General features: G+C 37.3%; 1 protein-coding gene and 1 non-coding gene across 2 annotated transcripts; both read left to right on the forward strand.

The window, feature by feature from the left end:
- Positions 1-8689: 8689 nt before the first annotated feature.
- On the forward strand, positions 8690-27722 carry LOC140803845 (probable U3 small nucleolar RNA-associated protein 11). The gene is made up of 8 exons (XM_073159709.1): positions 8690-8745; positions 8853-8943; positions 9048-9139; positions 9243-9357; positions 24639-24718; positions 25238-25320; positions 27417-27535; positions 27623-27722. Exons 1-8 carry the CDS (start codon positions 8690-8692, stop codon positions 27713-27715), a joined length of 729 nt encoding a protein of 242 aa, XP_073015810.1. The 3' UTR covers positions 27716-27722.
- Positions 22115-22221, forward strand: LOC140804102 (small nucleolar RNA R71). The gene has a single exon (XR_012112061.1). It is a non-coding gene; the product is annotated as a small nucleolar RNA R71 (small nucleolar RNA).
- Positions 27723-27834: the final 112 nt, after the last annotated feature.

The following is a 27834-nucleotide window of genomic DNA, read 5'->3' on the forward strand; positions in this document are numbered from 1 at the left end:
AAAATTTTATTTTTATGAGGTTATCTGTTCTCTTTTGAGGATATTTATTTGAGTGTAATTTGAATATTAGCTGTTGAATGTGGATTTTGTAAAGGAGCCAGACTAATAAGTACACTAACGAAGAGCTGATGTTGATGAAGACCCAAGACATGGGATATATTTTGCAGAAGCTTCAAACTGAAAAAAAGGTTTTATTTAAGAGTTTCTGGTTTTTTGGGTCTCGGATTCTCGAGATAGCTGTCATGCAGGTTCTTTATTCTGAAATTTAACTTTTTGGATGCATAAAATTGAAAGACTTAATGGTATGCTGCATTCTTTTGACAATCAGTCATCATCCAAACATGTTTATTATGCCGACAACAGGTGAGTGATCAAGCCCTTTTTCTGCTGATTCTTGATAGTTTTCATACCCATTTTATAGAGTAGTCATTTTCATGTTATAACAGTTATGTCACAACCAAAGTTTATTCTTTTCTCATTATTAGATATGGTCGCTTCTGATAGCTCAATTAATTTATTTCTTCAAAGTCATTTTATTCCCTTATGCTTTAGAAAGAACGTCTAATATGTAATCTAGGCAATTAAGATAAAACTATCCGAAGGCCAATTTCAAAAGTTCAATGACCAAGGGGCAATGAGAATGTCATCTCTGGAACTTCTGTTTGAATCACTTGAATTCCATGTTTACACTTGTGTGTCTGCAAATGACAGATTTTTTTTTCATCCAAGACAGTGATTTGGTGGTAATGTAGTGGTCACACAAAATATTAATGCATAAAATGGTGCAGGGCAAATATTGCTCAGTAGTATAGCATTTTGAGCTTAGTAGATATTTTTGTGATTCATGAAGTATGTTGGCTGGCTGCTGATTCTCTTTCTAGGGAGGAGGCAAGAGAAGTACGCAAAAAAATTTCAAAACAAGGGAACCCATCAGCTTTTAAAGACTTGCCTAAAGTTATTTTGAGGTACTGAAAGCTATTTTTTTTAGTCAATTGCCTCCTACGAAATTGGATTGCCAGGTTGATAACCTGTCTCTACTAGCCTCCCCACAATTAAGATCCCTATCGAGTACCGAATGATATCATTACCGTCAATCCATAAGCTATATTGCAAAAACGAAGTGGACTACAAATTTTCCTTGACAATCAGAAATAATTTGCTTTAGTTTGCCTGTCCTCACAGCTCTTTCATTTGTCTCTTCACCACCCATACTTTACCCTCTTTAAGTTATCAATACCTCACTTGTTGATTGAATATGGTGATATTTGGCGCCTTGTCATAATATCTTATTTTTCTTATTGAATTTAGTTTTCAATTTCTACTTCTTTTGTATTCCCTGCTATTGTTCGAGTTTTCTCTTCAAAAACTTTTTTGATTTGTTGGTCACAAATATATACCAACTGGGAATATCAATTGCATGCTATGTGAGTTAATTATAATTCCATTTACGCGTGGATGATAAATATTTATGGCCGTGTGTCCTTTTTGTCTTGTCTGGACTTTCTACTTGGCTTCTATTTCTTCCCAGAGATCAATACTATCCCGTCATTGTGAGTGCTGTATCTTTGTATAAATTTTATGGGAATTAGGGGATGATAGTTTTCTCCATCATTTATTCTTGCCACTTGACGAACTTTGGTTCAAGAAATCGAATTGATGCACAAGTGCTAGAGCATTTAAACCCAACTGACGTTTCTTGTATCATGAACTACTATCTATCATATTCCCTAAAGGATCTTGCTTGTTGGCAATCGTTGCTGCATTTTCCTAATATTTAATCCTTTTTCAATGCTGTATCTTTCTACTTTGATTTTGGGTATTTAGTTTTATTCCAAATGAGTTTTTTGTTTCTTGTAGAACATAACTTTATCGAATCAAATGGTTGGTTATCTGTCCGCCGTGCACAAATCCTTTTCCTTTTGATGAGTTTTGCTTTGGTTGATTTCCAAATTTCTTTTTAGTCTCTCCTTGGCTTTAGGCCTTCATATTACTTTTGTTTCTCTTCTACATCGAGGAAGTTAGACTGGAATTCACTACAACAAAATATGCATTCAACCACACTCAAAAGACAACGGTTTTTTTAAAAAACCGTTGTCTTTTGCTTTTTAACAACGGTTTTAGTGAAAACCGTCGTTAAAAAGCAGCAAACGACAACAGTTTTGTAAAACCGTTGTCGTTGACCCTCAAAAACACGCTAAAAGACAACGGTTTTCGTGAACTGTTGTGGATTAGCGTGTATTTTCGGAGAAACGACAACGGTTTTCGTGAATCATTGTGGATTAGCGTTTTTTTTGGGAAACGACAACGGTTTTCGTGAACCGTTGTGGATTAGCGCTTTTTTTTTTGGAAACGACCACGGTTTTCGGGAACCGTTGTGGATTAGCGTTTTTTTTTGGGAAACGACAACAGTTTTCGTGAACCGTTGTCTATTAGCGTGTTTTTTTTGGAGAAACGACAACGGTTTTCGTGAACCGTTGTGGATTAGCATTTTTTTTAGGGAAAAGACAACGATTTTCGTGAACTGTTCTGAATTAGCGTGTTTTTTCGGAAAAATTACAACGGTTTTAGAGAGCTGTTGTTAAAAATAGCGACGGTTTAAACGAAAAACCGTCGCTATTAGCGACGAGTTTATTAAAACCGTCACAAAGTTTAATGTAGCGACGAATTATAAATCGTCGCTAATATTAAATCGGCGACGGTTTTATAAAATTCCGTCGCCGATTTAAAATAGCGACAGGTATTTGAAACTGTCGACGTTTCAACATTAGCGATTTAAAAGTAGTGACGGTTTTATAATTCGCCGCTAAATTAAAATTTGGTCATTAAACTATTTTTAACTTTTTTAACAGTTGTTGAGTGTCTACGACAACGGATTTTAGCATTTTTCTTGTATTGGATTCTTCATAAAACCAATGAATACTCGGTTAAAAATTTCCTCAAGTATTAAAAAATGATTTTCAGAACATTGAATCGATGGTAAGATTTTATGTCTGTTCTTTATGGAATTCGGAAGCCCATGGATATGGAGGTTACAACCAGAATTTCCTTGCTTATGGAGGGTTAGTTCACAAAATTTTGGGACAAATTATTAAGAGAAGACCCTGATACAGGAAAGCTCTATGGCTCCGAAATTCTTCAACATATGGAAGAAAAAATTTCTTTATATCAGAAAGATTTTAATAAACAACAAGAAAAAGAGCAGGATTCAATGAGTCCTTTCAAACTTCTTACTCCGAAATATTCTGATATTTATTCTAAAGAAAAGATGATTAAAGTCTACATTAAAAAACTGAAGAAAGATCTTTATAAGAACATTGCATGTTCTGACTCCAAATCAGATAAATCTATGGTATCCGAATCAAGTGAAAACCAATTTATCCATCTAATGCAGATGCAAAATGCTCAAGACCCAAAGGAAGATATTCCTTCCCATATTAGTGATATTTTTGAAAATTATATAAATTCATTAAAAGAAAATATTAATGATGATTAGGATATTATTCTTTAATATAGTTGGTGGAATATCACTATAGACTTTTTGACTTTTGTAACCATGTTACTATTTTCTTGGTTAAAGCATTGTATTGTTTATATTTTTAGTTGGAATCCTGGGTTTGATGTCCGGCTCTTCCATCTATTTATAGGTTGTATTGTGTTCTTAGAAGAATACGGTCAAGTTTGCTCCCCTCTATTTCCTCTCTGTAAACAACCCTTCTTACGAATTAAATAAAAGCTTCAAGTTTTGAATACAACTTTGTAAGTTTTTTTCATTTATTTTGTTTTTATTTACTGTTTTATTTTTATATTTCAAGAGAATAGCCTGAATGATGGGCTAAACTACTCGTGTTAAATCATAACCTTACTATGACATGATCTATATTTATTTGTAGCTTGGAGAACAATTGAGATAATAATAAATTTATTTGAATTTGGGAATTTAATGTAATATAAGGGTTCTCGGTTAAAAATAAGGTAAAAAGATGAACCGGAAAATAGTAAACACAAGGTACGAGTAACCATGAATGTTGCTGGATAAGGAATCGCCATTTTGGAATCAAACAAATGGGTTTTTGTTTGGAAAATGTTGATATTGTGGGACTTTACTGCCACATTGCCACGTTGATGACGAACATTTATCGTTGGCATATTTTGGAAGATGGATTTTGAACATAACATAGTCACGGATTTAACGTGATAAATATTTTGTTTTCGATTGTTTTTTTTGGTTTAATTATTATTATATATATTATAAATTAAAAGAAATTTAATACAAAAATTTTACCTAATGAAAAAATCATTAAAGACAACAGTTTTGGATTCTCACTACAAGAAAAATGGTAAACGACATTTGAATAAGCGTGTATTTGAGACATTCGACAACTATTTAGCGACAATTTTTTCTTTAACCGTTGCTAAACTTAGCGACGGTTTTACGTCAACCGTCGCCGATTTATAATTTCGCGACGGTTTAATCCACACCGTCGCTAAATTTAGCGACTGTTAAAAAAAACCTGTCGCATGTTTAAAAATAGCGACAGATTAGCCAAACCCGTTGCTAACTTTGGCGACAGTTACAAAAAAACCGTCGCAACATTTAGCGATAGTTTACATTTAACCGTCGCCAATATATAATTTCGCGACAGTTTAACTAAAACTGTTGCCATTTTCAAAAAAATTCCTTCCCCCCTAAACTTCCCCCCATTTTCTTTCACCACTCTCTATAAATACATGCAAATTTGCTTCAATTTCTTCCACTTCACTTCACAACAATAAAATTTTTCTCACTTACACGATTTTACAACTTCACAACACTTAAAATTTTTATCTCTTACACGATTTTACCACTTTACAACACTTAAAATTTTTATCTCTTACACGATTTTTTTACCACTTCAAAACGATTAAAATTTTTATCTCTTACACGATTTTATCACTTCACGACTTTTAAATTTTGTATCTCTTAGACGATTGTATCAATTGAAAACACAGATTAGTTAAATTTTTAAATTTTTTTTATTTTACCTAAAATATTAGCGACGGAATCTCTTAACTGTTGCTAAATAGAGACGGTTTTGCACATGAATACGGTCGCTAAATGTAGCGACGGTACATTGTAAATTGTTGCTAAAATAGCTACGACAACAGTCAAAAACCGTTGTGTTTGAGCGGACCATTTAACAACACTGACTTTAACAACAGTTTTAAAATAGCTACGACAACGGTTAAAAACAACGGTTTAAAACCCTTGCAAAACCGTTGTCGTTGCTAGAAATTACAACGGTTTAACACCGTTGTAAAACCGTTGTCGTTGATAGAAAAGACAACGGTTTAAAACCGTTGTTGTTGAAGACACTTTCAAAAACACCCTTATTTAAAACAGTTTTAAATGGCCAACGACAACGGATTTTATCCGTTGTCGTTTGGCGTTTTTGATGTAGTGATTTGTGGTTGAGGAGTTTAGTTTAATCGTGTATAGAAACACGGTCAACATGCAGGAAGACATATTCTTCATATCGAGAGCTAGATGCTAGAAAAAAACGCTTAAAAGATCTAGAGAAAATATACACAGATATGTCTATGCAGAAAGAGTTACAGGTATCAATATTTCAGAGAGTACATTATACGCTTCATTTTTTCCTCGTTTCGTTGTAGGGTAATCATTTTAATGCATCATTGGTGCAGAAAAGTGGTAAGAAACGCAAACTGCGTGAAGATGAAATGGTTAGTCGCACTTCAAGACCCATGTATAAATGGCGAAGGGAAAGGAAATGTTGAATAGAATACTTATATAACGAAGATTTCTTGAATGAGAACCTGAGGAGGGGACGTGCAACAATATCCTGTAGTCATCTGGGAAGCACAATTTTCGTAACTGTGTGGAAACTACGTGATATTTTAATCGGAACAACCGTAAACGTTGAAACATAATTTTTTTTTGACTGATGTTGGAAACAAAAGTATACTTCAATGTTTTCATAACCGGATCACCTTCATAACCGGACCGGTGATCGAATCGAAAAACACATGTTGAATTTATGGTGTGAATGAAAATTGTTATATTATATAAAATAATAATATAAAATTATAAATAATGAAAAAGATATAGTTACCGATATAGTGATATTTCATGCTTTTAAGTTCCCAAAAATACTCTGCCATTATAGCAGTCAGATCCATCAAATTTCACTGCGAAGAACTACAATAATGTGTGTAAAGTTTATAGCTTATATTTTCATTGTCGAAATTCTTTTCCATAAAAATATAATAGAAAAAAGTGGGAAAATAGAGTGTTGTTTTGAATGTTTTATATATATATATATATATATATATATATATATATATATAGAAAGCTAACATTTTAAAAAATGTTCTATTTAGATATATGTGTAATAAAAGAGTTACTTTGGGGAGAGTTCAAACAAGTTTTATGGTTTATGCATAATTTTTTAGGTTTGCTACCTTTTGCTATGACAAGCGATAAAACTTGGGCCGCCACACATCGATTTGGTAATTAAATAATTCGGTGGTGAACCCATGTTGGTGATTTATTGTTAAATTTGATCGTGGATTATTTAGTTCTGGCCATATTGATAGGTTGTTTTTGATACTGGGTGAGAAAATTGAAGATAAGGCATTTCTAGATTTGATAAAAAGGTTGTTTGAATGTAAGATAGTCAACATTGAATTGGGTGGGGTTTGTTTAGGCAGGGGTCTGCCTCAAGAATCTGCCTTGAGTTCGATGTTGATCAATGTTTACTTTAATGGGTTTGATAAGGAAGTTCAAGAATTACTATTAAAGACGAATAAAGAGATTCATAAGTTCGTGGAAAATGATCTTGTATCGGCTGAAAGAGATTCAGACCATGTTTTTTTATAAGCCATTGAAGTTTTAAGTTGTCCGATTATTGGATGAGATATTGATTGTTACTTCAGGAACAAAGATTGATGGCTTTAGAATTGAAGAATAGAGTAGTGGAAAAACCGTCGCTATATAGCGACGGTTTTTATTTAAACCGCTGCCTATTAAATTTAGCGACAATTTAATAATCATCGTCGCTATAATAGCGACGGGTTTATTAAAACCGTAGCTATATTAGCGACAGTTTTTCATCAAACGTCGCTAATATCGCGACAATTCCACAAACCGTTGCCCATGTGCGACGGTCTTGTATTCTACCGTCGCTATGTTAGCGATCGTTTTCAATCAACCGTCGCTTAATTTTAATGACGACGGGTTTTATCAAACAGTCGCTATAGAGCGACAGTTTAAATAAACCGTCGCTTAATTTGATAAGCAACGGTTTTCATAAAACCGTCGCTATATAGCGACGGTTCAAGCTAAATATAGCGACTGATTTTATGAAACCGTCGCTAAATATAGCGACGGGTTTTTAAAACCGTCGCTAATATTAACGACGGTTTTGTATAAACCGTCGCTTAATATTAACGACGGTTTCTTAAAACCGTCGCAAAAATAGCGATAGTCTTCTTCCAAAGAACCGTCGTTATAAGCGACGGGAGTTGAAAAACCGTCGCTTCTAGAATGCGACGCTGCCTCCGGTGACGGATCGCGAACCGTCGTTAAAACCGTCGCCTTACCCTTTTCATTATCTAAATAATAATTCCAAACTATAACAAAAGAATCATTAATATTTTCAATATCAATCTTCATAGTTTAATCTAAAAATTAATGAAACTCTAATCATATAACTGCATGCACAATGATATTAGTATTATTAAACATTAAGAGACCTGAAGTAAATAAATTTAATGTCATTATCTAATTTTATGTAACAAAAATCAGCTCAAACAAATGATAAAATATTTTATTTTGTTTAATAAAAAATATCGCCAAAGCCTATTTTTATAAAATTTGTGGTTCGTCTATAATTATCATATGCTAATAAATATTTCTTTATGTTTATAAACCAAATTAATCTTTTAAAATATTATATCAACTCTAACAATTTCAAAAATTTGAAATAATAAAATACTATCATATTTAAGTAATTATTCTAGTTAATTATAATAAAATCATATAAAAATTATTTCTAAATTTTTTAATATAATATCAAGATTTTGTTTTTTTATTTATGTGATATCATAATTTTGTGTGTTGTGTGTGAATTTGTATACTCAATCAGGAGTAGGTCTCTTGTGAGACGGTCTCACGAATCTTTATCTGTGAGACGGGTCAATCTTACCGATATTAATAATAAAAAATAAAACTCTTAGCATAAAAAGTAATATTTTTCATGGAAGATCCAAATAAGAGATCCATCTCACAAAATACGATTCGTGATATCGTCTCACATAAGTTTTTGCACTCAATCCGGAAGCCAATTTGCATGATTGAATTTTAGTTAATTTAGAATAATTTTTTTGCCACAATATAAAATACTTTTCATCAAATCAAGATTATTCTCTGCATTGTTGTCTCCTTTAAACCCTAAGCCTTCACCGCTTTCCACAGGCGAGTCTTCTGTGCTTAATAATTATTTTGAATTTGGTGTAAATACGAAAGAAATCCGTTATTTTTTTCTGTACCGATAATCTTCGTTGTTTCACGGTTAAATTATTTCAACTCAAGATTTTTCTTAGCCCTTTATGTTTTCTGTAGTGGTTTTTGCCTTTCTGAAGTGCGTAAATTGATTTTAAAGTTCTGTGAATTTTTTTTGCTAGTATAAAGATGTCGTCTTTAAGGAATGTTATTCCAAGAAAAGCTCACAAGGAGCGCGCTCAGCCGTAAGTGTGATTATTTTTTGGGGCCATTAATTTCTTTATTGCCCGTTTTTAAATATTTTGACGTATATTTCCGGTTCACTCAATTGATGATATGTTGTGTGTACCAGGCATTTGAGAAGGAAATTTGGGCTGCTCCAAAAACATAAGGATTATGTCATTCGTGCACGAGCCTATCACCAGAAGGAGCAGACTTTACTGGTAATTTCTACTACCCTGCGTCTTGTTGGTTTTGGTAGCATTTTATGAACGAAATTTGGCGAGTTCTTATTTTATGGTAAGTCGCTTCTGCGTGTTTATAATAGAAACTTAAGGAAAAAGCAGCATTGAGGAACCCAGATGAATTTTACTTCAAGATGATTAAAACAAAAACTGTTGGCGGAGTCCATAAACCTGAGTAAGCTGGAAAATTTTATTTTTATGAGGTTATCTGTTCTCTTTTGAGGATATTTATTTGAGTGTTATTTGAATATTAGCTGTTGAATGTGGATTTTGTAAAGGAGCCAGGCTAATAAGTACAGTAACGAAGAGCTGATGTTGTCGAAGACCCAAGACATTGGATATATTTTGCAGAAGCTTCAAACTGAAAAAAAAGGTTTTATTTTAGAGTTTCTGGTTTGTTGGAACATTTAATGTTCACAATCTTGATTTTGATGTTAACAAAACTTGTCATTGTGTTTCTAACATATTTAATCAAGTGTGAAGTTGCAAACACAATAAGCAAGCTGAAACTGAATTCTGCACAAACTGAATTTTTGGCGAGCTTCGGTGATTTGATAATATCTCTCAGCTGTATGATCCAAATGACAATCCGCCAATTAGACTGATTAGAAAACTCAATTTGGGACAAGTCGTATTTCACATCAGTTGGGCAAAATCGGATGTTATCATGGTCCAACTGATCGCTGAATGACCGAACTGATGACACGAAAACAGCAATGCTGTGGTATTTTGGTCATATCTCTCAGCTTGGTTATTGAAACGAAGCGATTCAGTATGCGTTGGAAAGATAAGAAGATGATCTACAAATCATCTTCAGAAGTCAAAGTCTGAATAAAAGCTTAAGATGCTGATAAATGGAAATGAAGCTACTGGTTCTGCACAAGCTGAAACTGAACTGAACCGAAACAGCTGAAACTGAACTGAACCGAACCAGTTGATCTGAACCAGACCAGCTGAAAACCAGTTGAACCAGACCAACTGAACCGAACCGCAGCTGACCAACTGAACTGAACTGACAACTTGCTGACCAGCTGAACTGAACTGAACCAGCAGTTGACCAACTGAACTGAACCAGCTGCTGACCAGTTGAACTGAATGACCAGTTGAGTTGACCAGTCGGAAAATTTTCCAACAAGACGAATTTGACTGTTGCACTTCCCGAAACAGTACATAAACTTTTCAAACGGTCATATTCTTGTGTTTAACGTATATATCATTGTTAGGGCTTATAAATACAACATATTGAAGATCAAACAAGAGCTTTCCAAAGGGATTCAAAGCATGGCAGTTAGCATGAATATATCAGCTAGTTGAGAGCACAAGCCCTTATGTGAGGATACATTTGAGATGTACACTGTAAAGGATAAATTCCTCACACACAATCACTCACACATATACAAGAGAGTTGAGCATCAAAGTTTAGTTGAGTGAGTCTTCACACAAAGACGTAAAAGATTGTGTTGTAGTCTTTGCATATGAGACATTAAACAATATGCTGATTGTGAGGTGCTGCCTACAATCTTGAGTGCTAGGAGTTCAGTTTTAGGCGGTGGGTAAGTCCTAGCTGAATAGGTTTGTACAATGAGTTGTATAAATCAAAGTCTTCTAGTGAATCCTTCCCAAGGGGAAGAAGGGGCGACGTAGGAGTTGTTAATCTCCGTACATCCATAAACAAATTCGTGTCTATTTATTTATTGCATTTACTTATCATTTCCACTGTTTTTAAAGATGCATTGTTGAAGCATTTTATGTGTTCTTCAAATACCAAAATATTGCATATCAAGTGTTTGATAAAATTCTTCAACCAAAATAGTTTTACTCTTTCAACTTGCATATATTTTAAATGCTTTACAAAATCTTGAATCAGTTTCTACGAAGGATTATTTTGTGTGTCTTCCGCTTGGTTTAAAAACCAAACTCGATTTAATTCATCGGTGTTCAATATTTCAAAAACCGAGCTATTGTAGCTCAACGATTACGATAACCGATCCTAACAAGTGGTATCAGAGCGGGTTGTTCTTGAAAGAACATTGAAACTGATTTTGATGTTTAAAATTCAAAAATTTCAGATTTTTTAAACATATATATGTAAAACTGAATTTTCGCGCAGCTTGCAGCGACCATGGGAAAAATGGCATATCTCCTTGCTCGAGTGTCCAAATGATGAACCGGATTTTGCGTTGCAAACTAGACTCATAGAGGTTCGCAGAAATATGAAATTTGCAGCCTAATTATGCACCAAAAAATACAGTTTATTCGTTGAAGGCAGAGCATATGTGCTGCGGCAGAAAATGAGCCATGAAAAAATTGTTTAGTTATCCCTCTTCTTTTATATTTTTCAAAAATTCAAAAATATAGGGGGAGAACTCATTAAAATTTTAATGGAGTTTTTATTTTAAAATATGAGGAGGAGAAAATTTTGTGCTCAAAATATTTTGAAAATATGATTTTTTGATTCACACAAAAAGGGGGAGAAATATGTTAGTTGAATTGATTGTTTATCCAAGTTTTGTGATCATCAAAAAAGGGGAGATTGTTGGAACATTTCATGTTCGCAATCTGGATTTTGATGTTAACTAAACTTTTTATTGTGTTTCTAACATATTTACTCAAGTGTGAAGTTGCAAACACAAGAAGCAAGCTGAAACTGAATTCTGCACAAACTGAATTTCTGGCGAGCTTCGGTGTTCTGATGATATCTTTCAGCTGGATAATCCAAATGACAATCCGCCAATTGAAATGATTAGAAAACTCAATTTGGGACAAGTCATATTAACATCAGTTGGGCAAAATCGGATGTTATCATGGTCTAACTGATCACTGAATGACCAAACTGATGACACGAAAACAGCAATCAGTTGGGTTTGAGCAGCTGTGGTATTTTGGTCATATCTCTCAGCTCGGTTATTGAAACGAAGCGATTCAGTATGCGTTGGAAAGATAAGACGATGATCTACAAATCATCTTCAAAAGTCAAAGTCTGAATAGAAGCTTAAGATGCTGATAAATGACAATGAAACTACTGGGCTAAAACTCAACTGAACCGAACCAGTTGAGCTGAACCAGACCAGCTGAAGACCAGTTGAACCAGACCAGCTGAAAACCAGTTGAACCAGACCAGTTGAACTGAACCAGACCAACTGAACCAAACCAGCAGCTGACCAACTGAACTGAACTGAACCAGAAGTTGATTAGCTGAACTGAACCAGCTGCTGACCAGTTGAGTTGACCAGAGTTGACCAGTCGGGAAATTTTCCAGCAAGACGAATTTGACCGTTGCATTTCCCGAAACAGTACAGAAACTTTTCAAACGGTCATATTCTTGTGTCTAACGTATATATCATTGTTGGGGCTTATAAATACAACATATTGAAGATCAAACAAGAGCTTTCCAAGGGGATTCAAAGCATGGGCAGGTAGCATGAATATATCAGCTAGTTGAGAGCACAAGCCCTTGCGTGAGGATACATTTGAGATGTACACTGTAAAGGATAAATTCCTCGCACACAATCACTCACACATATACATGAGATTTGAGCATCAAAGTTTAGTTGAGAGAGTCTTCACACAAAGACGTAAAAGATTGTGTTGTAGTCTTTGCATATGAGACATTAAACAGTATGCTGATTGTGAGGTGCTGCCTACAAGCTTGAGTGCTAGGAGTTCAGTTTTAGGCAGTGGGTAAGTCCTAGCTGAATGGGTTTGTACAATGAGTTGTATAAATCAAAGTCTTCCAGTGAATCCTTCCCAAGGGGAAGAAGAGGTGACGTAGAAGTTGTTAATCTCCGAACATCCATAAACAAATTTGTGTCTATTTATTTATTGCATTTACTTATCATTTACACTGTTTTTAAAGATGCATTGTTGAAGCATCTTATGTGTTCTTCAAATACTGATCGAGCAAAACTTGTACAGTGAATAGTCCCAGAATTTATTTTATAAATGAAAGCTCGATTTAAATATCGCAAGTGCACGATAGTCAAGTTATAATAAACGTAAGTGAATACGAGTATCGATCCACAAGGACTGCGTCACACTCTTTTTATTTTCAAGTAAAATTTCTTTAGCAACGATAAATTGATTTGATGATTGAACTAATGTAGAATAAACAAGTAAAATAATTAAAATGCAAAGAAAATGTATTCAAGAACGCAATGATTATTTTGGATTAAATCAAAGGAGAAATGAATTTGTTGGGAATTATCAGTTCACCTACCACTCGTGTTTAAATAATTACACTCGACTTTTACTCGTGCATTCGACGGAATTCCCTAGACTAATTAATATACTCTGTCGAGCTATATTAATACTAATCATAAACATGCAGTACTCAAGTGTCCTCAAGTATTTAACAATTCAAGATTGCATTATATTCTATGGAATCCACTAGCTTTCATCCGGGTGAACTATCACTATCGACACGTACCCAATTCCGTATATCTACTAAAATTGTAAATCCGTGGTTTATACTATTTGATCGTATTGTTAACTATTCTATCGAAATAATTAACAACATGAATAATCAAAGGAAGTTAGCTAGGCTTCGATTGAAACAAGAAAGAACAATAGCATAAACAAATCACTAATAAAAACGTCGAGAAATAATGTTAAACACCGAGTACGGGGTAGGATCCCCTCAAATCCCAACAAATCTAGAGTTTAGCTACTGAAATTCATGAAAAAAACCAACAATCAATGTAAGAAATAAAATACTGAATAATAAAAATACTAAAGATGACGATGGATGACGGCCACGACGCGTAGAAATCTCGAGGTCTTCGAAATCTCCTTTGCTCCTAGCCTCTTCTCCAAGAATAGTGATGAAAAGTCTGATAAAAGATGATAAAAACGGCCCTGATCTCGTGTGTAGGTTTTGGTGTAGGATAGAGTCCCTCAAAATTTGGAAACAAATCTTTCTCAATCTCGCTTCTCGCTAGGGCGGTATATTTTGACCGCCCTAGCAGTAGTCCTCGAATAAACTTTCTCGATCATTTCCCAGGTTTCGCTGGGGCGGTCACTTTTGACCGCCCTAGCGAGACACTCGCGCAACAATTCCTCTGCCAGACCACAATGCTCGCTGGGGCGGTCACTTTTGACCGCCCTAGCGAATCCTCTTCGACATTATGCCAAAGTTTCTCCCACTTTTTGGTTCAATTCCTACAAAATCACCACAAAATACACGAGATCAGTCAAATGCTAAAGAATGCTAAAAAGATGCAAAATGAAACTAAACAAACTATTATGATGAATGAATGCGACTCAAAACTAACACTAAAAACACGTAAAAATGAGTCCTATCAACCCACTCATACTAATCTTTTGCTCGCCCTCGAGCAAAATAGGTTAAAGCATGAGATTCTAAAAAAAACACAACAACCACAAAATTACTCAAACAAGAAATAGCTAACACAAGTAAATGTCCATGGTGAGTTAACAATTTTCATGCTCATGCCTCAGTGAACTTTCCCACATACAAATCATAATCAAGTCAAATCACAAACGGATACTCATTCTCACCTACACATAAATCTTGACACTCATTTGAACGTGTGTGTGTGTCATGATGGGTCTAGTCATTCTTACTTCAAATTGATCAATCATCCAATCATGTGAGTCACTCAATTAGCACTTCAATACAAGTCTCACTAGCATGCACCCCCGTGTCCATTTATCACTCACCATAATTTGAACTTTATTCGATTCTTAGGTGCAGAGGAGGGTGTCGAAAAGAAGGAAAATAAGCTCAAGTGGCTAACAGTCGGGAGTACACCGATCATTTTCATTGTGCAATCGTCAAGAATTTTCGTTTGACTTTCCTCGTCTCCTTACATCTCCAACTTTTAGCCCAGGAATAGAATTTCATTCCTTTTATTTTGGCTCCCCCTCACCTTACATCTCCACCATTTTTTCTCTTTTTCGATATATTTTTTTTGATGCACAATTTTCACACATGTACTCCCTAGGCTAAGAATATATACTTTGGATTACGGCTGGTTAGGAGTATGATATTTTAATTCAGTGCATTAAAAAAAGGTATATGTAAAGTTCAAGGCAAATCACATTTTCTCATTCAAGGTCCCAATCAGTGACTTATTTTCACGGGCTTACATGCTAAATCAACTCATAAATGATGCCTTTCAAGTTAACCACACAAAACCTTCAAATTTCACTATTATTCCTACAAAATTCTAGTCCCCACACATATGTGCTCAAAAAGTTCAAACTCTGTGCCAAAATTCATGCTTTAACAATCAAGAGTACCATTCATGAAGTGACCCAATCAATACTTTTGTATACTATCAATCCAACCTCATCACTGGCTCATAAACTATGTCTTCTTACCATAAACGACACCAAACAAAAGAAATGCAACGAATAACTACGCAAACATAACAATCTACCCACCCCCTCATACTAGAGTTGTGCAAATGCCCTCATTGCACAAAACGAAACAAACACTAAAAACATAAAAACTCATGAATGCAAATGCAACGATAGAATATGAAAAATAAAAAGAAAGGGGAAACAGTAAACTCCCCTGATCAGAAATCGTCCTCCTCCTCATTCTCAGGCGGTGCAACTCCCTCGTCAGCTACTGGGGGTATAGGATAATGGTACTGAAACTGGAAGGGTGGCGGGTATGCGGGTGCAGGTGGCCGGCCGGAAGTGTCGATGCCCAAATGAGTGGAGATCCCTTGCACCAAGTATTCGATGTTCTCAATGTGGGCTTGATTAACGGTATGGTACTCAGTCTGATAAGTGGCCCAAGCGCCCAATTCGGCGAGGCGATCTCGCATGGCACGGCGGCGTGGCTGCGGAGGTGGTGGTGCATGTCCTAAGGCCGGAGGTGGTTGAGCTGCTCCCCCATAATCGAAAAATACCTCCTCGGGCAGCTCAGCCTGTCTTTTCTCCCTCTTCGATCTATAAAGAGGCTCATCAATGGCTCTCATCGGCGGTAACCACTCATCATCATCGGCAAAAATCACCCCCGATCGGGCACACAGCTCAGTCACGATCGTCGGAAAGTAAAAAGCCAAATTGATGCTGTTTATACACATGTTGAGCTGTCCGAAAATGAGCCTGCCCACATCAATCACCATCCTAGTATAGATGGCATACAGAACAAACGCCCGCTCACGCTGCACATCACTCGTATGACTGACCGACATCAATCTCTTAGATAAAAACGCATACCACAATGCCGCGTCCACCTTCAAAAATTTTTCAAGAAAAACCGTATACGTCCCCGGTTGTTTCCACGTGGTGCCCGGATAACAGAGTGTGCGAATAATCAAATCATAATCTGGGTTAAGCACCCACGCCTGAAACACCGAATCATCCACCGACTGTAAACCCAACATGTCATTGATCGTATGGGAATCATACAGGACTAGATGTCCCCTCACAAATGCCTTATGCTCATTCCCCTCCGGAGCATTGGCATAGAATTCACGCACAACCGGAACCACTGCTGCGTTCGGTTGTGCCACAAAGCCAGTCCACCCTCTTCCCGCTACTTGTAACAAAGCAAAATGATTGATAATAGACGAGCTAAATCCTCGCTCAGGGATTGGCTTCCTATGTAGTCTAGCATTTTCATATCTCTCCCTAGCATTATCATTCATAAACATAGACGGAGTAGACCGAGAACTAGAAGCACCGTGAGTTACCTTAGATCTTTTGGGTGCCATTGTGGGAAATTTGAGAAGAGCACAAGTATCAAACCGCCGGAAAATTGTTAAAGGTCGCCGGAGAAGCTCACCGGAATCTGTGGAAGATGACCGAAGAAGAAAATCTTGTAGCCTAAGTGCTTCCTTGTGGAGGGTATGGACCAAGATGGAGTCTTTACCCTGAAAAATCAGCAAATAACACGGATTTAGCACAAAAGATGGAGGGGGGCGCCGAGATTTGGAAAGGAAAGAGTAGGGTTCGAAGTGGAGAAGAAAAGAGAAAGGGAAAGTTTTTATGATCTGCGCGACTCACTAGGGCGGTCACTTTTGTCCGCCCTAGCGAGGGGTTCTCGCCGACAAAAATTTTATGATCTGCGCTACTCGCTAGGGCGGTCAATTGTGTCCGCCCTAGCGAGGGGTTCTCGCCGACAAAGTTTTGAAAAATACGAGTTCTCGCTGGGGCGGTCAGTTTTGACTGCCCTAGCGAGGTGTTCTCGACTTAAAATCTTTTTAGAAAAAAATATCTCTCGCGGGGGCGGTCAATTATGACCGCCCTAGCGAGGAGTTTGCGGCGACTTTGTTTTTGAAAAAGCGAGTGCCCGCTGGGGCGGTCAGTTTTGACCGCCCTAGCGAGACATTGTCGTTTTTTTTTCTTTTTTTTTAAAAAAATGAATGCAATTCCATGCACTACCTAAATGCAAATGATGCGATTAATAACTAAAGAAAAAAATAATTAAAATCAATATAAAGAGTAGAAGTAGTTCTCAATTTATAGTCTAGAGCTCGACTTTTTACCCACGTCCTCAATGACTGTCATGGAGCCGAGTGACTCCAATTTGTGGCTCAATTGTGCCACCGATATAGTGCTTCAATCTTTGAGCGTTCACAGTAAATGTCCCTTCCTTGCCATCATGCAGCACCACTGTACCCGATGGGAACACCTTGGCTATAGTGAATGGTCCTGACCACCTTGACTTTAGCTTGCCCGGAAAGAGTCGTAAGCGAGAATTGTATACCAACACCGCTTCACCCACTTTGAATTCCCTTCTTATAATGTGTTTGTCATGGGCTCGTTTGGTGCGTTCCTTGTAAGATAGTGCAAGGTCATAAGCTCTTCCCCGAAACTCATCTAACTGATTCAACTGCAGCAATCGTTTTTCACCTGCAAGAGAAAAATCAAAGTTTAGTGCTTTGGTCACCCAATATGCTCTATGCTCTAATTCGACTGGTAGATGACATGCTTTACCAAAAAGCAACCTATATGGTGTAGTGCCTATAGGTGTTTTAAAAGCAGTACGATACGCCCACAAAGCATCATCTAACCGAATGGACCAGTCCTTTCTGTTCACATTAACCGTCTTCTCTAAAATCCTCTTAATTTCTCGATTGGATACTTCAACTTGTCCACTAGTTTGGGGATGATATGGAGTGGAAACCTTGTGGGTGACACCATATTTGCCCAACAGTTTATCAAAAATTTTGTTGCAAAAATGGTGGCCACCATCACTTATGATTGCACGTGGTGCACAAATCGATTAAAAATATGTTTCTTCAAAAATTTTAACACCACTTGTGCATCATTAGTGGCACAAGCCTCTGCCTCCACCCATTTAGATACATATTCCACTGCCACCAGAATAAATTTATTTTGCAAAAGACGCAGGAAAAGGACCCATAAAATCAATCTCCCACACATCAAATATTTCACACTCATTAATGTTATTTAAAGGCATCTCATGACGGTTGGAAATATTACCTGTGCGTTGGCATCTATCACAATTGAGAACATACAAACGAGCATCCTTAAAAAGAGTTGGCAAATAGAAACCACATTCAAGTACCTTAGATGCCGTCCGTATGGGTCCAAAGTGACCACCTACCTCACGGTCATGACAATGGTTCAGAATTTGATTGGTTTCCTCCTCCGCCACACATCTTTTTATCATATAATCTGCACAGATTTTAAACAAAAACGGTTCCTCCCAAAAATAATATTTCACGTCTGAAAAAAATTTCTTTCTTTGGTGAAACAATAAATTAGGTGGAGGTGTGCCAGTGACAAGAAAATTTGCAAAATCGGCATACCAAGGGTACGCATTTACCTCGAGCAATTGTTCATCAGGAAACCAGTCATCTATATCATCGTCACTGCCCTTAATTCTAACATGCTCAAGCCTAGACAGATGGTCAGCAACTACATTTTCCACACCCTTTTTATCTCGAATCTCGAGATCAAATTCTTGCAATAATAAAATCCACCTAATTAACCTAGGTTTCGCATCCTTCTTAGCAAGCAAGTATTTCAGGGCAGAATGATCTGTATACACAGTTACTTTAGACAGAACAAGGTATGAATGAAATTTGTCGAAAGCGAATCCTATAGCAAGCAATTCCTTTTCAGTAGTAGCGTAATTCAATTGAGCATCATTTAAAGTCTTACTTGCATAGTAGATGGTATGAAATACCTTGTTCTTCCTTTGACCCAGCACCGCACCCACAGCTGTATCACTAGCATCGCACATCACCTCAAACGGTAACTCTCAATCAGGGACAGTCAGAACAGGTGTTGTCACCAAGCTTTCCTTGAGTATCTCGAATGCATGCAGACAAGTAGAATCAAAATTAAATTCAACATCTTTCATCAACAAAGAGGATAAAGGTTTAGCAATTTTGGAAAAATCTTTAATGAAACGCCTATAAAAACCAGCATGCCCTAGGAAACTTCTAAATCTTTTTATTGATGAAGGTGGGGGTAAGTTTTTGATTACCTCCACCTTGGCTTTGTCGACCTCAATTCCATTCTCCGATACCTTGTGTCCTAACACAATCCCCTCTTGAACCATAAAGTGACACTTCTCCCAATTCAACACCAAATTGCTCTCCTCACATCTAACTAACACCAAGTTCAAATTCTCTAAACATTCATTAAATGAGGAGCCAAAAATAGAGAAGTCATCCATACAAATTTCAAGGAAATTTTCAGTCATGTCATGAAAGATAGCGGTCATGCATCTTTGAAATGTTGCAGGTGCATTGCATAAACCAAAGGGCATACGCCTAAACGCAAAAGTACCATAAGGGCAAGTGAAAGTAGTTTTCTCTTGGTCCTCAGGTGCAATTGTGATTTGATTGCATCCCGAATATCCATCTAAAAAGCAATAAAATTCATGACCTGCTAATCGTTCAATCATTTGATCGATAAATGGCAAGGGAAAGTGATCTTTACGGGTTGCATCATTCAATTTCCTATAATCTATGCACACACGCCAACCCGTAACAGTTCTAGTGAGAATCAACTCATTTTTTTCATTAGTAATAACAGTAATCCCACTCTTTTTAGGCACACATTGTACAGGACTTACCCACGCACTATCAGAGATAGGATAGATAATACCTGCATCTAGAAGTTTAATCGTTTCAGCTTTTACTACCTCTTGCATCTTTGGATTGAGTCTCCTTTGTGGTTGTGCTAGAGGTGAGTATTTATCTTCCATCAGAATTTTATGCATGCAGATCGAAGGACTTATCCCTTTTATGTCCGAAACCTTCCAAGAGAATGCTTTTTTATGCTCCTTAAGGACTCCCAAGAGCTTACTCTCCATATCATCTGTCAAAGAAGAGGAAATAATAATAGGCAATTTATTATCTTCTCCTAAATATACGTACTTGAGATGTGGAGGTAGTGGTTTGAGCTTCAAAGTAGGTGGCTCCTCTAGGCTTGACTTTTGAGGCATTAAATCTTTTTTGTCTCCCAAGTCCTCTAGTCTAAGCCTCACTTGCTTTCTCCAAGGTGGAATGGCATTCAAGTGAGCTACCATCTCCATATTTTTCTCGTCTAGCTCGTCCTCCTGCTTTTCAGTAGTGAGAGTGGCCTCCAATGGTTCTTTCAATCCATCCTGCATAAAATCACAAACGAGAGAATCTAAGACATCAATACGAAAACAACTATCATTGTGCATTGTGTGCTTGAGAGTATTAAAGACATCAAAAATAATTTCTTCTTCTCCAACTCTCAGTCTCAACTTCCCCTCTTCAACATCAATTAGCGCTTTCCCTGTAGCCAGAAACGGTCTCCCTAGGATTAACGACATCTCTAAATCTTCCTCCATGTCCAGTATCACAAAATCTGCAGGAAAAATGAACTTATCCACTTTCACCAAAACATCTTCGATAATCCCACGTGGATACTTGACAGATCTGTCAGCCAGCTGCAACGACATCCTAGTTGGCTTGGGTTCACCTAATCCCAGTCTCCTAAACACAGAAAAAGGCATCAGATTAATACTCGCACCAAGATCACATAGAGCTTTATGAAAATTGATGTCACCAATAATGCAAGGTATAGAGAAACTCCCTGGATCTTTTAGCTTAGGAGGCATCTTGTTTTGAACTAAAGCGGAGCAATTTTCAGTCAAATTCACCGTCATATGATCTTCTAGCTTCCGCTTATTCGCTAAGATATCTTTCAAGAATTTTGCATAACTTGGCATATTCAATAAAGCATCAGCAAAAGGAATGTTAATATGCAATTTTTTAAATATCTCAAGAAATTTACCAAATTGTGCATCTAATTTAGCTTTCTTCATTGATGCAGGAAAAGGTGGAGGGATAACAATTTTATTTTGTGCAATAGGTGTAGATGTAGAGTTAGAAGACTTACCTCCTCGAGTTTCCACCTCATCCTCACCGTGCTTGGTCTTTTCCTCATTAGACTCGAGTGCTTTTCCACTACGCAATTCCACAGCCTTCACATGTTCTCTTGGGTTAGTTTCCGTGTTGCTTGGCAAAGCTCCTTGCTCCCTATTAGCAATCAACTTAGCCAATTGTCCGATTTGATTCTCTAACCCCTTTATGGATGCATCTTGATTCTGAAATCTCGTCTCTGTTGCAGAAATAAATTTAGTCATCATTTGCTCTAAATTGGACTTCTCCTCCTGAGGCGGCTCTGGCTTGAATCCTTGGTGCATCCCATATGGCGGACCTCTTTGTTGGCGATTTTGGTTGTTTTGACCTCCCCACGAAAGTTTGGGTGATTCCTCCATCCCGGATTATATGTATTCGAATAAGGGTCATTTCTAGGACGGTTCTGGAATCCCACTTGTTTTACCGGTGCTCCCTCAGGCACATAAAATGGATTTCCATCTTGGCAATCCTGCACGTCATGCTCACCCCCACACTTATCACAGAAAATTTCTTGCAGACGCATAGCCGACCCACTCATGCTCATCCCATCAATCTTTTTATTCAACGCCTCTTACTGGGCTGAAACTGTCGATAAATCATTAACTTGATTAACTCCATCACATCGTCTCTGCCTATCAGACTGAGGATGATAGCTACTAGCAGCCATCTCCTCCAATAACTCATATCCTTCCTCCGCCGTTTTTCTCAGTAAGTTACCACAGGCAGCAGTATCTATCATCGTACGGTTAGGAGTAAGCAGACCGTAGTAGAAAGTTTGAACAACTAACCCAAGAGGCAGCTCATGGTGTGGACATCTCCTCAACAAGTCCTTGTAGCGCTCCCATGCTTCGTAAAGTGACTCGTTCTCATATTGAGCAAAAGTAGTAATGTCGGCTCTAAGCTTCATAGTCTTTGACGGAGGAAAGTACTTGATCATGAATGCCTTTGCCATATCCTCCCATGTAGTGATAGACCCTACAGGCAAACAGTTTAACCACGACTTAGCTTTATCTCTCAGTGAAAATGGAAATAAACGCAAACGGACAGCATCATCAGAAACGCCATGAAATTTAAAAGTATCACAAATTTCAAGAAAGTCAGCTATATGAGAATTAGGGTCGTCAAGTGCACTTCCCCCAAATTGGACAGTGTTCTGAATCATCTGAATGATAGCTGGCTTGATCTCAAACTGATTAACTCGGATGGCCGGTCTTACGATGCTTGGACGTGCTCCATCAAGAGACGGCTGTGCATAATCCAACATCGGTATACGCCTTGGCTCCTCTCTTTGTTGCTCGCCTTCCATTCTTTCCATTGCTCTTTGCTGCTGTAGTCGACGTCTAGTTGTGCGTTCAATCTCGGGGTCAAAAGGCTCAAGCTTAAATTCGAGTGATCTTCACATGCACCACAAGAAAAATATGCAACACAATGAGAGTATCAAATAACAATAAAATAAATAATACTAAAGAATTTAAATAAAGAATAAAAAATTGTGAATCAACAGTCCCCGGCAACGGCGCCAAAAACTTGATCGAGCAAAACTTGCACAGTGAATAGTCCCATAATTTATTTTATAAATGAAAGCTCGATTTAAATATCGCAAGTGCACGATAGTCAAGTTATAATAAACGTAAGTGAATACGAGTATCGATCCACAAGGACTGCGTCACACTCTTTTTATTTTCAAGTAAAATTTCTTTAGCAACGATAAATTGATTTGATGATTGAACTAATGTAGAATAAACAAGTAAAATAATTAAAATGCAAAGAAAATGTATTCAAGAACGCAATGATTAATTTGGATTAAATCAAAGGAGAAATGAATTTGTTGGGAATTATCAGTTCACTACCACTCATGTTTAAATAATTACACTCGACTTTTACTCATGCATTCGACGAAATTCCCTAGACTAATTAATATCCTCTGTCGAGCTATATTAATACTAATCATAAACATGCAGTACTCAAGTGTCCTCCAGTATTTAACAATTCAAGATTGCATTATATTATATGGAATCCACTAGCTTTCATCCGGGTGAACTATCACTATCGACACGTACCCAATTTCGTATATCTACTAAAATTGTAAATCTGTGGTTTATACTATTTGATCGTATTGTTAATTATTCTATCGAAATCATTAACAACATGAAATAATCAAAGGAAGTTAGCTAGGCTTCGATTGAAACAAGAAAGAACAATAGCATAAACAAATCACTAATAAAAACGTCGAGAAATAATGTTAAACACCGAGTACGGGGTAGGATCCCCTCAAATCCCAACAAATCTAGAGTTTAGCTACTGAAATTCATGATAAAAACCAACAATCAATGTAAGAAATAAAATACTGAATAATAAAAATACTAAAGATGACGATGGATGACGGCCACGACGCGTAGAAATTTCGAGGTCTTCGAAATCTCCTTTGCTCCTAGCCTCTTCTCCAAGAATAGAGATGAAAAGTCTGATAAAAGATGATAAAAACGGCCCTGATCTCGTGTGTAGGTTTTGGTGTAGGATAGAGTCCCTCAAAATTTGGAAACAAATCTTTCTCAATCTCGCTTCTCGCTAGGGCGGTATATTTTGACCGCCCTAGCGAGTAGTCCTCGAATAAACTTTCTCGATCATTTCCCAGGTTTCGCTGGGGCGGTCACTTTTGACCGCCCTAGCGAGACACTCGCGCAACAATTCCTCTGCCAGGCCACAATGCTCGCTGGGGCGGTCACTTTTGACCGCCCTAGCGAGACACTCGCGCAACAATTCCTCTGCCAGACCACAATGCTCGCTGGGGCGGTCACTTTTGACCGCCCTAGCGAATCCTCTTCAACATTATGCCAAATTTTCTCCCATTTTTTGGTTCAATTCCTACAAAATCACCACAAAATACATGAGATCAGTCAAATTCTAAATAATGCTAAAAAGATGCAAAATGAAACTAAACAAACTAATATGATGCATGAATGCGACTCAAAACCAACACTAAAAACACGTAAAAACGAGTCCTATCAAATAAAAAAATATTGCATATCAAGTGTTTGATAAAATGCTTCAACCAAAATAGTTTTACTCATTCAACTTGCATATATTTTAAATGCTTTACAAAATCTTGAATCGGTTTATACGAAGGATGATTTCGTGTGTCTTCCGCTTGGTTTAAAACCAAACTTGATTTAATTCATCGGTGTTCAATATTTCGAGAATCGAGCTACTGTAGCTCAACGATTACGATAACCGATCCTAACACTGGTTTTTTTGGTCTCGGATTCTCGAGATAGCTGTCATGCAGGTTCTTTATTCTGAAATTTAACTTTTTGGATGCAGAAAATTGAAAGACTTAATGGTATGCTGCATTCTCTTGACAATAAGTCATCAACCAAACATGTTTATTATGCCGACAACAGGTGAGTGATCAAGCATTTTTTCTGCTGATTCTTGATAGTTTTCATACCCATTTTTTAGAGTAGTCAATTTCATGTTATAACAGTTATGTCACCACCAAAGTTTATTATTTTCTCATTATTAGATATGGTCGCTTCTGATAGCTCAATCAATTTATTTTTTCAAAGTCATTTTATTCCCTTCTGCTTTAGAAAGAACGTCTAATATGTAATCTAGGAAATTAAGATAAAACTATCCGAAGGTCAATTTCAAAAGTTCAATGACCATGGGGCAATGAGACTGTCTTCTCTGGAACTTCTGTTTGAATCACTTGAATTCCATGTTTACACTTGTGTGTCTGCAAATGACATTTTTTTTTTTCCATCCAAGACAGTGATTTGGTGGTAATGTACTGGTCACACAAAGTATTATTGCATAAAATAGTGCAGGGCAAATATTGCTCAGTAGTATAGAATTTTGAGCTTAGTAGATATTTTTGTGTTTCATGAAGTATGTTGGCTGGCTGTTGGTTCTCTTTCTAGGGAGGAGGCAAGAGAAGTACGCAAAAACGTTTCAGAACAAGGGAACCCATCAGCTTTTAAAGACTTGCCTAAAGTTATTTTGAGTTACTGAAAGATACTTTTTTTAGTCAATTGCCTCCTACGAAATTGGATTGCCAGGTTGATAACCTGTTTCTACTTGCCTCCCCACAATTAAGATCCCTACCGAGTACCAAATGATATCATTACCGTCAATCCATAAGCTATATTGCAAAAACGAAGTGGACTAAAAATTTTCCTTTACAATCAGAAATAATTTGCTTTAGTCTGCCTGTCCTCACAGCTCTTTCATTTGTCACTTCACCACCCATACTTTACCCCCTTTAAGTTTTCAATACCTCACTTGTTGATTGAATATGGTGATATTTGGCGCCTTGTCATAATATCTTATTTTTCTTATTGAATTTAGTTTTCAATTTCTACTTCTTTGGTATTCCCTGCTATTGTTCAAGTTTTCTCTTCAAAAACTTTTTTGGAATTGTTGGTCACAAATATATACCAATTGGGAATATCAATCGCATGCTATTTGAGTTAATTATAATTCCATTTATGCGTGCATGATAAATATTTATGGCCGTGTGTCCTTTTTGTCTTGTCTGGACTTTCTACTGGGCTTCTATTTCTTCCCAGAGATCAATACTATCCCGTCATTGTGAGTGCTGTATCTTTGTATAAATTTTATGGGAATTAGGGGATGATACTTTTCTCCATCATTTATCCTTGCCACTTGACGAACTTTGGTTCAAGAAATCGAATTGATGCACAAGTGCTAGAGCATTTAAACTCAACTGACGTGTAATGCACATGGGCTGTTCCCGTTTGGGCTTAAGTCCCCTCACGGTTATCCCATTACCCATTACTCATAGAACTTCTCCATCCCAAGACCTCCTTGACTTATATAGATCTTAGCAGCAATCCTGGTACCAGTTGAGCGCGGGGGGGGGGGGGGGGGTGATCGCCGGCGCCATCAGTTGCACGGACAATGAGCGGCTCCTGGCAGGCTTTTAGGTGGAGGGAACATGAATGAACCGACCCACACGGGAATGAGAGGGATTTCGAGACTTTTCAATGTAATGGACTGTACAGTTGAAGAGGGCTTAAAAGATTTGATTTGTATTACTCATATCACGAAGGTGCATCTTCTTTTCGGTAGCTCATCACATAAGAACTCCAAAGTTAAGTGTGCTTGACTTAGGGCAATTTTGGGATGGGTGACCTCCTGGGAAGTTTCCCAGGGTACGTGTGAGTGAGGACATAAGCACGCTGGAAAGACCCGTCTTGATACAGTGAGGACAGTCGTCGAATCCGGGGTGTTACAAGTGGTATCAGAGCCGACCTCTCTTAGTACGGTGTGGTTCGGGGACGAACCAAGCGGAAACTGGTGGGCATGTGAGGCCCGGGGCCGAAGAGGGCGGGGGGTTATCGCCGGTGCCATCAGTTGCACGGACAATGAGCGGCTTCTGGCAGGCTTCTAGTTGGATGGAACACGAATGAACTGACCCACACGGGAATGAGAGAGATTCCGAGACTGTTCAATGTAATGGACTGTACAGTTGAAGAGGACTTAAAAGATTTGATTTGTACTACTCATATCACGAAGGTGCATCTTCTTTTCAGTAGCTCATCACATAAGAACTCTAAAGTTAAGCGTGCTTGACTTAGGGCATTTTGGGATGGGTGACCTCCTGGGAAGTTTCCCAGGGTGCATGTGAGTGAGGACATAAGCACGCTGGAAAGACCCGTCTTGATACAGTGAGGACAGTCGTCGAATCTGGGGCATTACATGACGTTTCTTGTATCATGGACTACTATCTATCATATTCCCTAAAGGGTCTTGCTTGTTGGCAATCGTTGCTGCATTTTCCTAAAATTTAATCCTTTTTCTATGATGTATCTTTCTACTTTGATTTTGGGTATTTAGTTTTATTCCAAATGACTTTTCTGTTTCTTGTAGAACATAACTTTATCGAATCAAATGGTTGGTTATCTGTCCGCCGTGCACAAATCCTTTTCCTTTTGATGAGTTTTGCTTTGGTTGATTTCCAAATTTCTTTTCAGTGTCTCCTTGGCTTTAGTCCTTCATATTACTTTTGTTTCTCTTTTACATCGAGGAAGTTAGACTAGAATTTGTGGTTGAGGAGTTTAGTTTAATCGTGTATAGAAACACGGTCAACATACAGGAAGACAGATTCTTCATATCGAGAGCTAGAGGCTAGAAAAAAACGGTTAAAAGATCTAGAGAAAATATACACGGATATGTCTATGCAGAAAGAGTTACAAGTATCAATATTTCAGAGAGTACGTTATACGCTTCATTTTTTCCTTGTTTCGCTGTAGGGTAATCATTTTGATGCATCATTGGTACAGAAAAGGGGTAAGAAACGCAAACTGCGTGAAGATGAAATGGTTAGTCCCACTTCGAGACCCGTGTATAAATGGCGACAGGAAAGGAAACGTTGAATAAAATACTTATATAACGAAGATTTCTTGAATGAGAACCTGAGGATGGGACGTGCAACAATATCCTGTAGTCATCTGGGAAGCACAATTTTCGTAACTTTGTGGAAACTACGTGATTT

This window comes from Primulina eburnea, chromosome 10, assembly GCF_022965805.1.
Source record: "Primulina eburnea isolate SZY01 chromosome 10, ASM2296580v1, whole genome shotgun sequence".
Taxonomy (NCBI): Eukaryota; Viridiplantae; Streptophyta; class Magnoliopsida; order Lamiales; family Gesneriaceae; genus Primulina; species Primulina eburnea.

Coding starts and splice junctions, on each gene's coding strand:
- LOC140803845 (XM_073159709.1), top strand. CDS start 8,690: ATGTCGTCTTTAAGGAATGTTATTCCAAGAAAAGCTCACAAGGAGCGC. Junction 8,746..8,852: donor CACAAGGAGCGCGCTCAGCC/GTAAGTGTGATT, acceptor TGTGTGTACCAG/GCATTTGAGAAGGAAATTTG. Junction 9,358..24,638: donor GTTTTATTTTAGAGTTTCTG/GTTTGTTGGAAC, acceptor TTTTGGATGCAG/AAAATTGAAAGACTTAATGG.